At 59.1% G+C, this 16,082-nt stretch overlaps 1 protein-coding gene across 1 annotated transcript in view; it reads right to left on the bottom strand.

Moving 5' to 3' along the window:
* Window positions 1-16,082, bottom strand: part of LOC311521355 (uncharacterized protein) — a 47,881-nt gene that overhangs the window by 3,637 nt on the left and 28,162 nt on the right. The window contains exons 5-9 of the mRNA XM_084629634.1: window positions 10,031-10,219; window positions 9,171-9,350; window positions 7,875-7,983; window positions 6,878-6,936; window positions 1,733-1,798 (exon numbers count right to left, since the gene is read on the bottom strand). Of these exons, the coding sequence (XP_084485760.1) occupies window positions 1,733-1,798; window positions 6,878-6,936; window positions 7,875-7,983; window positions 9,171-9,350; window positions 10,031-10,219 (603 nt within the window). The remainder of the gene's footprint in view (window positions 1-1,732; window positions 1,799-6,877; window positions 6,937-7,874; window positions 7,984-9,170; window positions 9,351-10,030; window positions 10,220-16,082) is intronic.

Genomic DNA, 16,082 nt, shown 5'->3' with positions numbered 1-16,082 from the left:
AGAGCCGAGCCAGAGGGAGTGCTGGAGCGCTGATTCACAAGACAGCCCGACGCAGGGGTTGAGTGAAGGGGGGGGGGGGCGTTGGATTTCTTGGGGTAACGGGGATTTGCCCCATTTGACATTCACTTTTCTGGGTCTCATAGCAAGCTCTTGCTAGTTGGGTTAACGCCCACAGCTCCCATGCGCAGCCCTGGCCCCGCGTTCGCGCACGGGAGACAACAGGGCACCTGGCCCAGGAAAAGGGGCAGTTAGCCTTGCCTGGGGCCGGCAGGGCTGCTCAGGAGCTGGCCCAAGAGAGACGGGAGGCTGCCCCACAAGTGACTTATGGAAGCTGTGGAGGGAGGAGCTCACAGCTGGGGGATCCCCAGACGGGACCAGGGAACGGTGTGTTTGAACCTTAGCGCAGTCAACGCTCCCACGCGAGACGCCCGCCTGGCGGGATGGGCCTGTGGAACCTCATGGGCTCGAGCTCCAGGGGCAGCGAAGGGTTTGGGTCGTGCATGGGGGCGGGGGGTGGGTTTGCTGGCAAGCGTCGTCGCTACGGCCAGCCAGACGGGCAGCGGTAGCGGTTCTGACATCTCCCCTTCGCACACGCTGGGTCCCTCTCACTCTGTTAGCCATCGCTCCAGCTCCCCGGGCATCTCGCTGCTTCTCCTGACTGCCCCCAGCTCGCCCCAGTAGCCGGTCCCCGCACCGGGCGCCGTAGCCTGGGTGCAGCCACACGAGAGGCCGGCCTCTCGCGCTCGGCAGCATGACACTGCAGCAGACGGCCAGACACGGTCATTGCTGCTGGCAGGGGCGGGAACTGCCCAGCCAGATCCTGCTGCAAGGGCAGCAGCCCTTCCCCACGGGCTGGCTCCGGCACAGAGGGGCTGGGGCCTGCTTCGGCACCGCCTGGGCCCGGGGATGTGGCAGCGTTTCCTGCCCCTCTGCACAGGGTGTACAGTGGCGCAAGGGGCTGGCTGGTGAGGAAGTGGGCACACAGCTGGGGCCAGCGCCCTGGAGGGGAAAGGCCCCGTAGCCCCTTCCCAGATCCCTCAGCTCCTGCATTTCCTCTCTTTACTCAGACGTGTTCCTCGGCGCCCGGCCTGGCGTGAGGAAGCACCAGCACTGAGCTGTGGGCCCTTCAGGGTGAGCAGAACCTCCCCATCCCCTGGAGCTCAGGGGCCTCTGTTCATCCTCCGATCCCCGGGGTGGGCCCCGGCTGCTCTGCCAACGGTGCCGAGGGGAGCGGGGTCCTGGCGCTGCTCTGCAACGGGCAGCCGTGCTGGGGGCTGCGTGTGCAGAGCCAGGTCTGGGTGTCACGGAGTCACAGCGGAACGGCTCTGGATGAAGTTAGACGACTCTGGGCCAGCGTCTCCCACCAGGCACCTGTCCTGGTCACCCCAGGAGCTCCCTGCAGCGCGTCCCCCTGGTCGGGACTCCTGGGGAGCCTCACACCTGCACAGCCCTCCTCCCCACTACAGCTGTTCAGGTAAATACAGGGCCTCGCCTCCACCCCGCGCCCTGCCCTGGCCCCTCTCGCGGAGCCCAAAGGGGGGACTCCTTGCAGCATGGCGCTGCGCCATGTCTCTGCCACGTGTGGGGCAGCGGGGGGTGTTCTGGGACTTGGGGCACTTAGTGGGACCAGCAGAGTCGTAGTCGGCACCCGTCCCCCAACCCCCGACAGCTGGGGACCCTGCAGGCGGGGCCCTGGGTGCGGCGTGCCAGCCAGAGGCTGTGCTGGTCCTACCTGCAGCTCCGCGTGCCGGCGTCTGGATCGTGCAGTAAACGTCTGGCGTGTCCCGGGGCTGGAGCTCTGGGGGCGGGAGACGCAGAAGCACGCTCACTGCGCTGAGCGGGCAGGAGGGGGCCGGAGCAGGACGCAGACAGGAGAGGCGAGATTCGGTGGCAGCGTGTGGCTGGTGCCATCCTTGGGGGGGTGGGGGGGCATCACCCTGCTCCCCATGGTCCCTGGTGTTCCTGGGGGCTAATACCGGTGGCACTGGGAGAAGCCTGGGGAGAGGAGCTGCCTGGAGCACAGCGACCCTGGCAGCCAGCTCCCGGCCCAGTGGAGACGCCCAGAGCTCCTGCCAGGAGCATCGACCAGCCGCCTGCCCCAGGGAGAGGCGCCGAGGGTGGCCAAGTGCTAGTCAGCGTTAGCCATGTGCTGCCAGGGCATGCTCCAGCAGGTGCCCTCCAGATGCAGCAGGGTACAGGGGTCTTCAGAGGATCTGCGGCCTGGGTCTGGCCCTTAGCCACCACCCACGCCCAGTAATCCGGCGGACCAGGGCAGACTGTCCCCTGTCGGGGCAGGAGGAGGCCCGGGCCAGCCCGCCCTGCTCCAAGGCCTGGCCCCTAAGCAGGTAGTTCAGGGAAGGATACCCAGACCCAGCTGGCACCGGGGCCAGGCACCGAAGCCAGGGGACCATGCACTGTGGGTTATAACGCTCAGTCAGGAAGCCTGGAGCAGGGAACTTCAGGGAAGAGCCCGCGATAGACCCTGGGTGCAGCGGGCTGGCGACACCAGCCAGGGCTCAGGGAGGAGGGCTGTGGAGACCCTGGCCCGAGGCAGGAATCTGAGCCCCGGGGCTGGGCAAAGGTCCCTCCAGAGAGGTGTGGGGTGGGAATACCCCTGGCAGAGCTCCCCCCGGGGAGGGAGGGGAACGACCCTGGAAGAGCTCCTCCCGAGGAGCCCCATGTTACCAAATCCTGGGGCAGGAGCCGGGAGAGCTCAGGCAGGCTGACGGAGCCGCACCGCGGCTGACATGCTCCGGAGCTGCTCCTTAGGGCACCGGCCAGCGCCAGATGGCTCAGGGGTAGCTGTAACCTCCCCTGACTCCCCCTCCTTATGGGGGGCTGGACTCCCGGCCCAGGGCAGGTGGGAGGTGTGATGAAGCAGGACTGTTCTCAATGTTTCCTCTGAATAGTGTGGGGGTGCCTCAGTTTCCCCTAGGCAGTTCTTAAGTATCTAGGTGGTGGGGTAAGGGTGTATGATCCTTGCAGAGCCCTAGAGGGCAGGTGTGTGCAGGGGTCTGGACACACAGAATGGCTGTCACGGAGTGTGGGGGAGTCCAGGCCCTGCACCCCTCCTCCTGGGATTCACCGTGAATCTCAGCCAGCCAGTAAAACGGAAGGTTTATTGGACAATAGGAACACAAACTAAAATAGAGCTTGTGGATACCCCCAGGACCCCTCAGTCAAGTCCTTCTGGGGGGCAGGGAGCTTAGACCCCAGCCCTGGGGTTCCCTGCGTTCCTCCACCCAGCCCCAAACTGAAACTAAACCCCCCCAACAGGTTCCCTTCTGCAGCCTTTGTCCAGTTTCCAGAGGAAAAGGTGTCACCTCCCCCTCCCCCTCCTGGCTCAGGTGACAGGCTCTCAGGTCTCCCATCCCCAGGGCCCATTCCCAGGTCAACACTCCCCCCTCCCTGCTGCCTCACAATGGCCGACACCCTGTTTCCTTTCCTGTTTCCTGGCAACTGATGGCCTGGGCCCTTCCCCCCTCCCAAGGTGAGAGCTAAAGGGTTGGAGAACAAAGGAATCCGGTGCCCTCCTGGCCCAGGAAAGGAACAAAGCCCAGAGGAGGAGGGGCTGGAGAGTGTTTCAGTTTGGGGCTGGCTGGGACATGGAGTGAAGGGCAGACGTGGTTGTCTGGCTCACTGCCCCCCAAAATGGACCCAGCTGAGGGGTCCTGTTCTCTGCACCTATAAGCTCTGTGTTAGACCATGTTCCTGTCGTCTAATAAACCTTCTGTTTTACTGGCTGGCTGAGAGTCCCGTCTGACTGCGGAGTTGGGGGGCAGGACCCTCTGGCTTCCCCAGGACCCCGCCTGGGCGGACTCGCTGTGGGAAGTGCACGGAGGGGCAGAGGAGGCTGAATGCTCCGAGGTCAGACCCAGGAAGGGGGAAGCCGGGGGAGCTGTGTGTCCTGCAGACAGGCTGCTCCCAGAGAGGAGACTGCCCCAGAGTCCTGCCTGGCTTCATGGGGAGCCGTTCCAGAGCATCGCCTGGGGACTCCGTGACAACTGGTGGGAGCGGTGGGATCTACTGCACCCCATGGACGGCGCTTCCTGCAGTAAATGACTGGGGAGCAGTAAAACGAAGAGGGATTGACGAGGACCAGGCGTGCTGAAGGCTCAGAGAGGAGCGGTTTCGGGGGGCGGTTAACCCCTGGGAGTGTGTGACCAGCGAGAAGGGCTGTGCAGTAATGGGGTCCCCCTGGGCACTGTGGTGAGTCACCGGCGGAGGAGCCTGCGGCTTGGCCCTGGGAGAAAGAAGGACTTTTGCAGTAACAGGGTTCCCCTGGGGATTGCAGTGAGCAGTCCAAGGGGCGGAGGAGTCTGCAGCTCGACCCTGGCAAAGAGGTGGTGACCTCGAGAAGGGCTGGCACACTAGGGGTTCTCCCTGGAGACCGTGGGGAGCTGGGAGCACACAGGCCTGTGAGTCCACAACAATTTGGGAAGAGTGGAGTGACGGCCTGTCACCGTCTCCTGAAGAAGGACATTGTAACCCTGTGCAGAAAGAGAGGGTTGAGCATTGGAAAGTTCACCAAGGCACAGTTCATCGTGCAGCTGGAGGAGGATGACCGCTCTAAGGAACAGATTCCTGACCCCAAATGGGGCTATAGCAGGATCTGGGAGCAGCTGGAGTGGGAGCCAGGCATCCCCAAGACTCCTATCCCCAACCAGACGGGGGTCTTCACGATCGGGTTCCCCATCGGGGGATCGAGACGGACGGGATTGGAGCTGAGTCCGAGAGAGCAAGAGGACTGTGAGAGACAGCGAGAGCCCGAGAAAGAGCTGCAGAAGCAGCAGCAGCATGAACTGGCGGTGGGGGAGCGGAGAGGCCTAGGGGACCTCCCCGGGGTGAGTAGGGATAGACCCCGGGGGGCCAGTTCCGCAGGGAACCTCGAGACTAAATTGCTGCCCTGGTTAAGGAGAGGGGGATGTGGATGCCCACCTCACTGCCTTTGAGCAGGCTGGCCATTTGAACCAGGGGTACCCTGCAGAAAAGCCCTGGTGTCTAGCTCCCTTGCTGGGTCCCAAGGCCACACACTCCATCAGCCAGATGGGTGGGGAGGTGGACAGGCTCCCACTCCTGACCCCGACCTATAGGTCTGTGTAGAGTCTCCTGGGGTCGGGCCCCTCGGACCCACAGTGGGAGCGGAAGGTGATGGTCAATGGGGAGACATTCCTGGGGTGGCGAGTTCCTGGGACAGAGAGAACTGGTGTCAGGCCCTGGGTGGTGCAGCCTCAGATGCGGAGGGGCTGTGTGAGCTGGGTGAGGGTCCCAGGGATGAAGCCCCTCGCCCTGCCTATGGCCCAGATCCCTGTGCAGATCCAGGAGGGGTGGGGCTGGCTGGTCGTTGGGGTTCTCCAGGATACCAGCTGCGAGACCCTGTTATGGGGTGATGGTGTCTTTTTGGGACAGGATCCAGGCCCTGCTCCTGTAACTGCTGAGGGTTTGAATTTGAATCCAGGGATCCAATCGGTGGACAGGGAAATGGTCAGTGAAAATGCAGATGACCTGGCTGGCAGCAGGGAGGAGCTGCTAAGCTCAGGATACCTGCCTGCCTGTAACCAGACCCCTGGGGCTCCCCACCCCCCTTGCACACCAGAGAGGGGGCTCACGCTGGCTCTGATGCAGTGAGGAAAGCAGAGAGCTCGCTGCCTACCCCCACTGGGACAGCAAGGGCAGCGCTGAGCACAATGGGAGCTGAGACCCCAGCTGAGGTGGGAGAGACACGGGCAGGGCAGGGGATCTGTGGGGAGTGGCAAGGTGCTGGGTAAGGAAAGTCTGGATGAGCCTAGGCAGCCTCGTGAGCTGATGGCTGTGTCTAGTCAGCAGGGTGGGAAGGCGAGGAGAGCGGAAGATGAGTGTCCCTGGACCTTACCTGTTAGCCGGGTGGAGAATTGGGACAGTGAAGGAAACGTGCCTGTGTCTGTCAGGGGTATTGACTTGCCTATGGAGGGAGCTACCCTGATCTCCAAGCAGTTGTCTGTGACCAGCCTTGTGTGCTGGGACAAGGAGAAAGAGGTCCCAAGCTGTGTGTCTGGGAAAGGAGGAAGTGTGTGTGACGAAGTGGGACTGTTCTTAATGTTTCCTCTGAATAGTGTGGGGGTGCCTCAGTTTCCCCTAGGCAGTTCTTAAGTATCTAGAGGGTGGGGTAAGGGTGTATGATCCTTGCAGAGCCCTAGAGGGCAGGTGTGTGCAGGGGTCTGGACACAGAGAATGGCCAACACCCTGTTTCCTGGCCACTGATGGCCTGGGCCCTTCTCCCCTGCAAGGTGAGAGCTAAAGGGTTGGAGAACAAAGGAATCAGGTGACCTCCTGGCCCGGGAAGGGGACAAAGCCCAGAGAAGGAGGGGCTGGAGGGAGTTTCAGTTTGGGGCTGGCTGGGACATGGAGTGAAGGGCAGATGTGGTTGTCTGGCTCACTGCCCCCCAAAATGGACCCAGCTGAGGGGTCCTATTCTCTGCACCTGCAAGCTCTGTGTTAGACCATGTTCCTGTCGTCTAATAAACCTTCTGTTTTACTGGCTGGCTGAGAGTCCCGTCTGACTGCGGAGTTGGGGGGCAGGACCCTCTGGCTGCCCCAGGACCCTGCCTGAGCGGACTCGCTGTGGGAAGCACACAGAGGGGCAGAGGAGGCTGAATGCTCCCAGGTCAACCAGGAAGGGGGAAGCCGGGGGAGCTGTGTGTCCTGCAGACAGGCTGCTCACAGAGAGGCGACTGCCCCAGCGTCCTGAGTGGCTTCATGGGGAGCAGTTCCAGAGCATTACCCGGGGACTCCGTGACACCGAGTCTGGCTGGGAGGGACTCGCGCTCCTTCCCCACGCAGCTCAGCCCCATGGGTGGAGCCCAGGAGCAGGGGACGGGTGGGTGCGGATGGCTCCTACCTGTGTACAGCGCCTCCCCGGTGTCCTTGGCAGGGCAGCTCGCCGAAGCCTGGCGTTTCCTGGGGACAGCGGGAGGGACGTCCTGAGCTGATGGGACGGGGCCGTTGCGGCCCCCCCATGCACCCGGCTGAAAAGGAGCACTGGGGGAGGGGGAGCCTCTGGGCAAAGGGCCCGGCTGGCTTTCTACACCTTGTGACAGCTCCATGCTGGGGCGTCGGGGGTCCCTGTGCTGGGCTGGGCAGCCGGGAGTCCCAGGGGCTGTGGTGGAGGACAGGGACAGACCCTGCCAAGCCCCTTGCTCATCAAATACCCGTGCTGCAGTTGGGCCCATTGTGCACAGAGCTGGAGGCGTCAGAGGTCGAAATCCCAACACCCGTCTACACCAGGGCTGGCTCCGGCCCGGCGGGGGGAGCTGAGCTGCTAGCCGCGCCTGCAGGGATTCCTTGCCGAGCTCCTCGCGCGGGCACAGCCTGCAGGAGACGCGGCCGGCCCCAGAGAGCTCCCAACGCCTGTGGAAACCAGAGGGGCCAGTGGGTGTAACAATGCCCAGGGCAGGCTGGGCAGACTGGGCAGGGGGCAGGGTGGGTGGGGGGCAGGCTAGGGAAGGCGGGGGCAGAGTAGGAAGGGGACAGGGTAGGCAAGGCGGGGGGCAGGCTAGGCAAGGCAGGGGCAGAGTAGGAAGGGGGCAGGCTAGGCAAGGCAGGGACAGGGTGGGAAGGGGGCAGGCTAGGCAAGGCGGGGGGCAGGGTGGGAGGGGGGCAGGCTAGGCAAGGCGGGGGGCAGGCTAGGCAAGGCAGGGGCAGGGTGGGAGGGGGGCAGGCTAGGCAAGGCGGGGGGCAGGCGAGGCAAGCCGGGGGCAGGGCGGGCTACACAGATGAGCTGTGGGCACAGTGAGCCGTTTGGGAAAGCCCCTCCCAGGGCGGAGGAAACCCGCAGGCGGGAGGGCGGGGAGGGAGCGGGAGGCCGGGCAGGCTGGGACCCACTCAGTCACACTGACCTGGAGAGCAGGAACCACAGCAGCAGGGCCCCTGCGGCCAGCAGCACCAGGACCACGGGCACCGCCACGGCCACTGCCCGGCCCCCGCGCTGGGGAGCCTGGGCCTCTCCTGCAAGCAACAGAACGAGAGCCGGCGGGGTCAGAAAGAAAATAGGATCCGGTCCCTGCGCCAGCCACAGCCCTGTGCCCCCAGCAGTGCTGGCAGCGTGGGTCTGTCTGGGGGGTGGTGCCCTCTGCCGGGGGAGTGAGGATCGGTCTGCGTCCCCGGGGTGCTGCAGAGAGCTCCCTGCCCACGCGGAGGCAGAGCGGGGTCTGCTGTGGCTTGGGACCCAGCCCCACCGCCCACGGCCACGCTAGCTAGGGCAGGGCAGCCCATCTAGCCCATGGGCTCGCAGCCGGCCTCGACTTCGGAGCCAGGTCCCAGCACTCGCTGGCCGCTTTCCCCAGGGCCAGACTGCTGTGCACGCTAGGGCAGGCCCCCCCCAGGGCCCTATGCTGCCGCGGGGTCACAGGAGTTAGAGCGGGTGCCAGAGGCTGGAGCGGGACAGATGCTCCTTGCCAGGTTGTCGCCAGGCTGGCCAGACTGGCCTCGCTGACACCAGGGCCCCACAGCGGAGAACAGCAGCACGTCCCCCAGACGCAGCCTGCCCTGCGGGGCCAGCCGGGAAGAGCCGCGGAAGGGCACAGGGCCACGCCAGGCTCCTGGGGGTGCACTGGTGGGCACCTCGCGTGGCTGTAGGCCCCTGCGCACCACCAGCAAACGCGGGGCGCTCTCTGAGCCCGGCTGCAAGGCAACGAGGGGGCTCCGAGGCGCCCGGCCAGGGCTCCTGCTCTGCTAGGTACGGCTGGTGGACCCTGCGGGGCCTGGGGGGCAGGTAGCTCCCAGGGGGCGTGGTCGAGTGGCTCCTGGAGGGCGTGGGCCAGGTGGCTCCTGGGACCCACTCCTGCAGCTTGAAAATACTCCCACAACCCCCCCCCCCCAGATCCTTGGGCCCCACGTGCTCAGGTACATTTACTCCGTTCACACGCTCAGGGCCGCCGTGGGCAGGGCGAGTGCAGAGCAGTCAGCCCCACTGGGCCGTGGGGAGAACGGTGTTCCTGGTCTCTGCTACTCCTGCACAGGGAGCAGGGCCAGGAGCCGGCATCAGACCCACGCGCCTGCCCCCCCGGGGACACCATGGGGGGGAAGCTGTTCATTGCAGCAGGACTCTCCCCACGGCCTCTCAGCAGCCTGGCTGGAGCCTCCCCTGGCCAGACGGCGCCCGGCCAGCCCCAGGGCCGGCTCCCCGCACTCACTGAGACACTTGTGTGCACCCAATTCCCACTCGAAGAGCCCCGACGCCGTCTCTCTGCACGTCACGTTGAACGAGTTCTGCTGGAACTGCTGACGACAGGTCACCCGACCCTCGGCCCCGACGCCGAACTCCGTCTGTGCAGGGTCAAAATCCACCTGCCTCACCCAATCATTGCACATCCCTGGGAAAGGAACAGGAGAGCGGCCATGGGGGCGTCTGCCCTACGGTCTGACAGCCCCTGGCCCTGGGGAGCTGGCCCCAGGATCGCACAGGTGCGGGGGCCGGCCCTGCACGAAGGGGCCTGTGACCACGGGGAAGGCTCGGGGAGCGAGTCTGGGGCAGGGAGGGGACCGCGTGTCCGGGAGGCCCGGGCCTGGCCGCTCTCAGAAGCGGTGCTGGAAGAAGCACCCTGAGAAATGCTGAGATCTGTTCCCAGGCCTCAGGGCTTCGCTCCTCGCAGAGCTGCCCAGCAGTGCCCAGCGGAGACTCCTGCCAGGCTGCGGCCACAGCCGCCAGCAGCCGCCTCAGGGCCTGGTGGGGAGCCGTGTGCACCGGGGGGAGGAAGCCTGTGTTTGTGGGGAGGGCCCACGGTGACAGCCCTGTGACGGGTTTCTCAGCAGGCTGAGGGAGTGGGTTCCCCTTTTCTCTGCCCATTGTCACGCTTCCCAGATCTCCCACCCCCAGGTCTCCCAGCCCCGGCATCACGTCACTGATCTCCAGGGGCTGGTTATCACCGGCCCGGTTTCCCTGGCCATTTCCTGCCCGCAACTGGCGGCAGCCCCATGCCCGGGCTGGCTGGGGAGGTTTGGCCCCATGCCTGGGGGGTGGGCACGGGGGGTGTACCAGGCTCCGCACACTCACTGAGACACTGGACTCCGCTGATATCCCAGACTGCCCCGCGGTCCTTCAGCTCTGTGCATTTTGCAGGGAACGGCCCGGATTCAGGCTTCTCGGTGCATGTCACCTCCACCGTGCCATTGACCGGAAACGCCGTCGGCTCGGCGGGAAACGTCACATTCGTGGTCCAGGCTCCCTCCCTCCTGCACGTGTCTGTGACGGGGGGAACGAGAGGCTGAGGCCTGGCTGGAGACGGAGCCTGGTCACCCCCTTAGTGCTGCTGTGGCCTGCCCGGAGCCCAAGGAAGGACCAAGCACTATTTCCCCTGGATAAAAGCATCTGTCTCTTTTCCCAGTCACTTCTCTGTCTGTCTAACGCAGCTTCTTTCCGTCCCCCGGAGCCTGTGGAGACACCTCTACATTCTTCGGACTCCTCCTGCTGCTGGGGTCTCTGCACCAGGCTGGGCTGCTCCTGCCCTCCCCACCCAAGTCTGCACGCTCTCTCTGGTGCTGGGTGTCAGGGACCCAAAGCCTCCAGGCCCCAACCAGCAGGGCTGGAGAAGTCTTGCTTAACCACAGACGGCAGGGCAGGACAGCTCTCCCACGCTGAGTGCCTGGCCTCAGCAAGTCACCCTGGAGAAATGCACCTATGGCAGCTGGGGGAAGACTCCAGCTGCAGACCTGGGCAGCAGGCATGGCCGAGGGGGGGAGATTTGACAGGAGTGCACAGCGGTGCATGGCAGCTAAAAAGGCCAGTGCAATTGGGAGATCTCGCAGAGGCCTCAGGTATGGACGGGGAGGGGAGGGATCCTTGCCAAGGTGACCAAGCCTGCAAGCAGAGGTGCTGACTCCGTGGGGGCTCTGGGCCTGGAGCACCCACAGGAAAAAAATAGTGGGTGCTGAGCACCCACCAGCAGCCCCCACCCATCAGCTCCCCTCCCCCCATCGCAGAGCTCCCCTGTTCAGTGCGTGCAGGAGGTGCTGGGGGGGCAGAGCACGCTTGGGGGTGGAATGGGGCGGGAAGAGACAGGGCAGGGCGGGGCTGGCACCTGTGCCTGTAAGAGTGAGTTCGTCAGTGGTGCCTCCGTACAGGAAAGCTGCTACAAAGAGCAGGGGGTTCAGAGGGCTGGGGCCAGAGGCCGAGTGTGCTGATGCTGGCTCTGCTCCCAACTGGAGACCACACGTACCCCTTCTCATTTAATGGAGTTACTTTGGGGCTGAATCTACCCTGAGTGTGTAATCACAGGCCGGTAACATCCCCTCGGTCTGTTCCTCCCACTCCCTATTCCTAATGAGGCTAATGACACGGACCCACCTACCTCCCAGGAGGATTAACTACTTAATGTCTGTCCTGAGATCCTGACAGATCAAACGATGTATGATGAATGAGCAGGGGCTGGGTTAGGGGAAATATAAAGAGAACTCCCTGTGTTTACTCAGCTGGGGGGATGATGTCATGGTCCCGTCCCAGCTAGGGGCTGGCTACAGAGCCTACTTCTAAGTGGGATACACACCAGCTCTGATCAGTATCAGATCCTTTGCTGTGCTGCCAGGCTTGGCTGGCGTTAGCTTAACTAAGGTGTTTTCAACACAGCACCTGCTGAACTGTACAATACATCTTACATCCCATTCCATCTCCCCCTTTAAGTTCTACATTCCTGCCCCTCACAATCGCTATCAGGTATTTACTTGTTCCCATAAGAACTAGGGGCCACCAAATGAAATGAATGGGCAGCAGGTTTAGAACAAATAAAAGGAAGTTCTTCTTCACACTGCGCACAGTCAACTTGTGGAACTCCTTGCCTGAGGAGATTGTGAAGGCTAGGACTATAACAGGGTTTAAAAGAGAACTAGATAAATTCATGGAGGTTACGTCCATTAATGGCTATTAGTCAGGATGGGTAAGGAATGGTGTCCCTAGCCTCTGTTTGTCAGAGGGTGGAGATGGATGGCAGGCGAGAGGATCATTACCTGTTAGGTTCACTCCCTCTGGGGTACCTGGCATTGGCCACTGTTGGCAGACAGGATATTGGGCTGGATGGACCTTTGGTCTGACCCAGTATGGCCATTCTTATGTTCTTATGTACGATTCAGAGACATTTGTTTTCTAACTAGACACCCAAACATGGAACAACTCGCTCGTCGGGTTGTCCATTAGCTGTGATGCACGGCTGTGGTCAGTATGGAATCCTGGAATCTTCTTGTTCTCCATCTGCCAGCTGTAGAGAGTTTAAACCATTAATTGCTCTTTCTGAGGAACAAACTGTAGATGTTGATGGTTTCTGTTGAACTCTCCACTGCTGGTCTCAATCACATAAGAGCTGGGCACTGAATTCTTTGTCTTTGCGACAGCTGGAGTTCTCCATCCTTTTTCTCCATCTGATTTAACACGAACAGTCATCAGGTTCTAGACCTGGCAGTTCTCTGAGTGACTGTGAGCTAGGCACCCTGTATTCACACCCTACACACCATTGTAATAATTGTATAAAATAGGCCTTGTGAGGTGTGGTTGGAAAACTAATAACTCACTCACTGGTCAATAACATCATGGTACAATGTATGTAGCACCATTATCTGTAAAGTTATGGTTACTCCCTGTAGGATGCTATTTGCACATGTTTAAGACCTGCCAGCCTTGCCTAAGTAAAGTTGTTAAACAGGTCTAACATAAACAAAGGGAAGTGGGTTTGCCTCAATTTGCATATAGGCAGTAAACTGGACCATCGAGACAACAGGGGGTGGAGACTGCAGGAAACTGAACAATTTGCATTTTAGCAAACAGCAGCGCGGGGGGAGGGGGGGAAGACAGCATGGAGCCTCTATCACCACCTGACTCCACGTCACCTTCCTCGCAGCTTGAGTAAACTTTACTTTGAGGGGGAGCCTTCAGAAGAATCCATTTCACAGTTTCACTGGACTATAAAAGCAAGGGGCAGAAAACCGCCAGTTCTCCTTCACCTAAGACAACAAAGCAACCAGCACTTTTGGGCTTCTGGAGGAGATCCCGTGGGTGGGATGGTCAGCCGTTAGCATACTGGAAGACCGAGGGTGAGAACGGACACCTTAAACAAAACCCTTGTACCTTGCTTGATTAAGTTTTAGACTTTTAGATGCAGATTTTTACTTTTGTTTGCTTGAAACCATTTCTAACTTTATTTCTTATTCCTGAACTCACTTAAAATCCTATCTTCTTTTGTTAATGAACTTGTTTTGCTGTTAATCTAAATCAACAGTGCTGTGTTTCAATTCAAGTGAATGTTAACTCCAGTTAATGGGGCAAATGGTTGGGTTTGTCTCTTTAAAGGAATAAACAGAGGACGTTATTTCTCTGAATGTTGCAGCAGAGGTCTGGGCATTGCAGGGCGCACAGGATTGGCAAAGTTGGGGACTCTGGGTGGGAGGGTGGGGGGGCCACCTACTAACTTTAAACAAGTCTGGTAAAGACAAGAATCTGCCTGTGATAATTGCTGCCAGCTCTGCTGGATCCGCGCGGGGAGGCTTCCACAGCACAAGGCGCATGCCGGCTGCTAGCCATGTGTGTCCCAGTCTGGGAGCCACAAGAAGCAGAAGCATTTTGGGGCACTCAGTAGAAGCTGTGACAGAACCTCTCGCTGGCCTGAATTGCACCTCAAAGCATGACTGTCTCATCTGTTGCAGAAGTGTTCATGAGCTCTTTCTGCCTTTTTAGCCAATTTGGCTACTCTTTTCCTGTCTGGCCACTTTGGAGACAGATTCTTTTCCAAAGCTGGAACAGTCGTTCTGAGCTGTCTTCCTATCCGGAGTTGTGCTGGGCTATATCCAGTAGCTGCTGGTGGTGTTGATCTGAGAGGAGCAAGGAGTGGATCTTCCTGCTGTAGGATTTTCTTGGCTGCCTGTACAGCTCTCTCAGCCTCTCCATTTATTTGTGGGTAATGTGGGTTGCTAGTGATAGGAGTAAAATCAGATTTAATTCAGAATGACTTAATGCTGCTGCAGTGAATTGTGGTCTGTTGTCCGTCACTAGTTCTGCAATACCAAATTGAGCAAAAGTGCACTTCACTTTCCCCAATAACACTGCAATATGTTATGAGTATCAAGTATATTATTTTTATTTACCTGGCAAAATAGTCCACATTGACCAGATAATGAGGTCTTGTGACTTCACATCAATCTGCAGCAAGTCTCTTCCAAGGTCTCTTTGGCAGGGGTGTTATTAAAGGTTCTTTGCAGTGTGGTGGTCTGTTAGTCCTGCAGTGTTCACATGCGGATACTTTACACTGACTGGTTGGCCCATTCACGGCATTTAGTTGTTAATCCTTGATGTCCTTCATGGATGAAGTTTAGGATTTCTCCTCTCATATGGTTTGGAATCACAATGCAATTGCCTTTAAATCATGAGTTCATTTGACTGACTTAATTGTCCACACACCACAAAGTAGTCTCTTGTCAGTTCCTTTGTATCCTTTAGACACTTGGGCCAGCCACCCCTAATGTAACTTAGAACTTCCTGAAGTTGCGTGTCTGTCAAGGTTTCTTTTTGTAACTGGAGTAGTCTCCTTCCTGATACTGGTCTGTATGTGTCCACAGCATCCACGTATGCCTTTATGTCATCTTCGAGCTCACAGAGTGCGTGATGATGGGGTCTGTGACAGAGTGTCTGCTACTGCCAGATTGTTCCCAGGAGCATACGGAGTAATTGGGTTAAATCATGTTAACCTTAGCAATGGATGCTGGCATCTCAGCAATGCTTGGTCCAGGTCTTCTCCACTGATGAGCGTTACACGTGATTTATGATCGGTTATCAGTGCAAACGAATCCAGTCTACACACAGATATCTGTAAAAGTTCTCAAATGCCCATACACTTTCCTGGCATTCCTTGCCAATCTGTGTGTATCGTTTTTCTGCTTCTGTGAGTGAGCGAGAGCAAAATGCTGCTGGCTCCCACTCTGAGCCATGTTGTTGGAACAGTGAACCACTTAGGTCAGAGCTGCTTGTATCTGCACCAACCGCTGTGGGTTTGTTCACATCATAGCATTTGAGAACTGGAGCTCCTGAGATCACTTCTTTGATCTTTTTGAAGGCAATTTCTTAATTTGGCCCCCAGAGGTCCAAACTGTTGGACTTTAACAGTTCATTCCATGGTTTTGTCACTGGAGAAAGATTTTGTAGATATCAGCAAAGGTAATTTCCCAACCCCAATATACGATTCAGTTCTGGTACATTAGCTGATGCATTCAATTCTCAAATTGCTTTATTTTCTCAGGGCTAGGACTGATCCTGGGAACTACAGGCCAGTCAGCCTCACCTCAGTCCCTGGAAAAATCATGGAGCAGATCCTCAAGGAATCAATTCTGAAGCACTTAGAGGAGAGGAAAGTGATCAGGAACAGTCAGCATGGATTCACCAAGGGCAAGTCATGCCTGACTAATCTAATTGCCTTCTTTGACGAGATAACTGGCTGTGTGGATGAAGGGAAAGCAATGGACGTGTTGTTCCTTGACTTTAGCAAAGCTTTTGACACGGTCTCCCACAGTATTCTTGCCAGCAAGTTAAAGAAGTATGGGCTGGATGAATGGACTATAAGGTGGATAGAAAGCTGGCTAGATTGTCGGGCTCAACAGGCAGTGATCAATGGCTCCATGTCTAGTTGGCAGCTGGTATCAAGTGGAGTGCCCCAGGGGTCGGTCCTGGGGCCGGTTTTGTTCAATATCTTCATAAATGATCTGGAGGATGGTGTGGATTGCACCCTCAGCAAGTTTGCAGATGACACTAAACTGGGAGGAGTGGTAGATACGCTGGAGGGTAGGGATAGGATACAGAAGGACTTAGACAACTTGGATAATTGGGCCAAAAGAAATCTGATGAGGTTCAACAAGGACAAGTGCAGAGTCCTGCTGTCACAGAGTGTGGGGGAGTCCAGGCCCTGCACCCCTCTTCCTGGGATGCACTGAGACTCTCAGCCAGCCAGTAAAACAGAAGGTTTATTGGACAACAGGAACACAGCCCCCAACAGAGCTTGTGGGTACAACCAGGACCCCTCAATCACGTCCTTCTGGGGGAGCAGGGAGCTTGGACCCCAGCCCTGGGGTTCCCTGTG

Source organism: Lepidochelys olivacea (assembly GCF_965140295.1).
Source record: "Lepidochelys olivacea isolate rLepOli2 genome assembly, chromosome: 5".
NCBI classification, from domain to species: domain Eukaryota; kingdom Metazoa; phylum Chordata; order Testudines; family Cheloniidae; genus Lepidochelys; species Lepidochelys olivacea.
The sequence above is the reverse complement of the archived record's forward strand: the minus strand, read 5'-3'. Positions and strand labels throughout refer to the sequence as shown.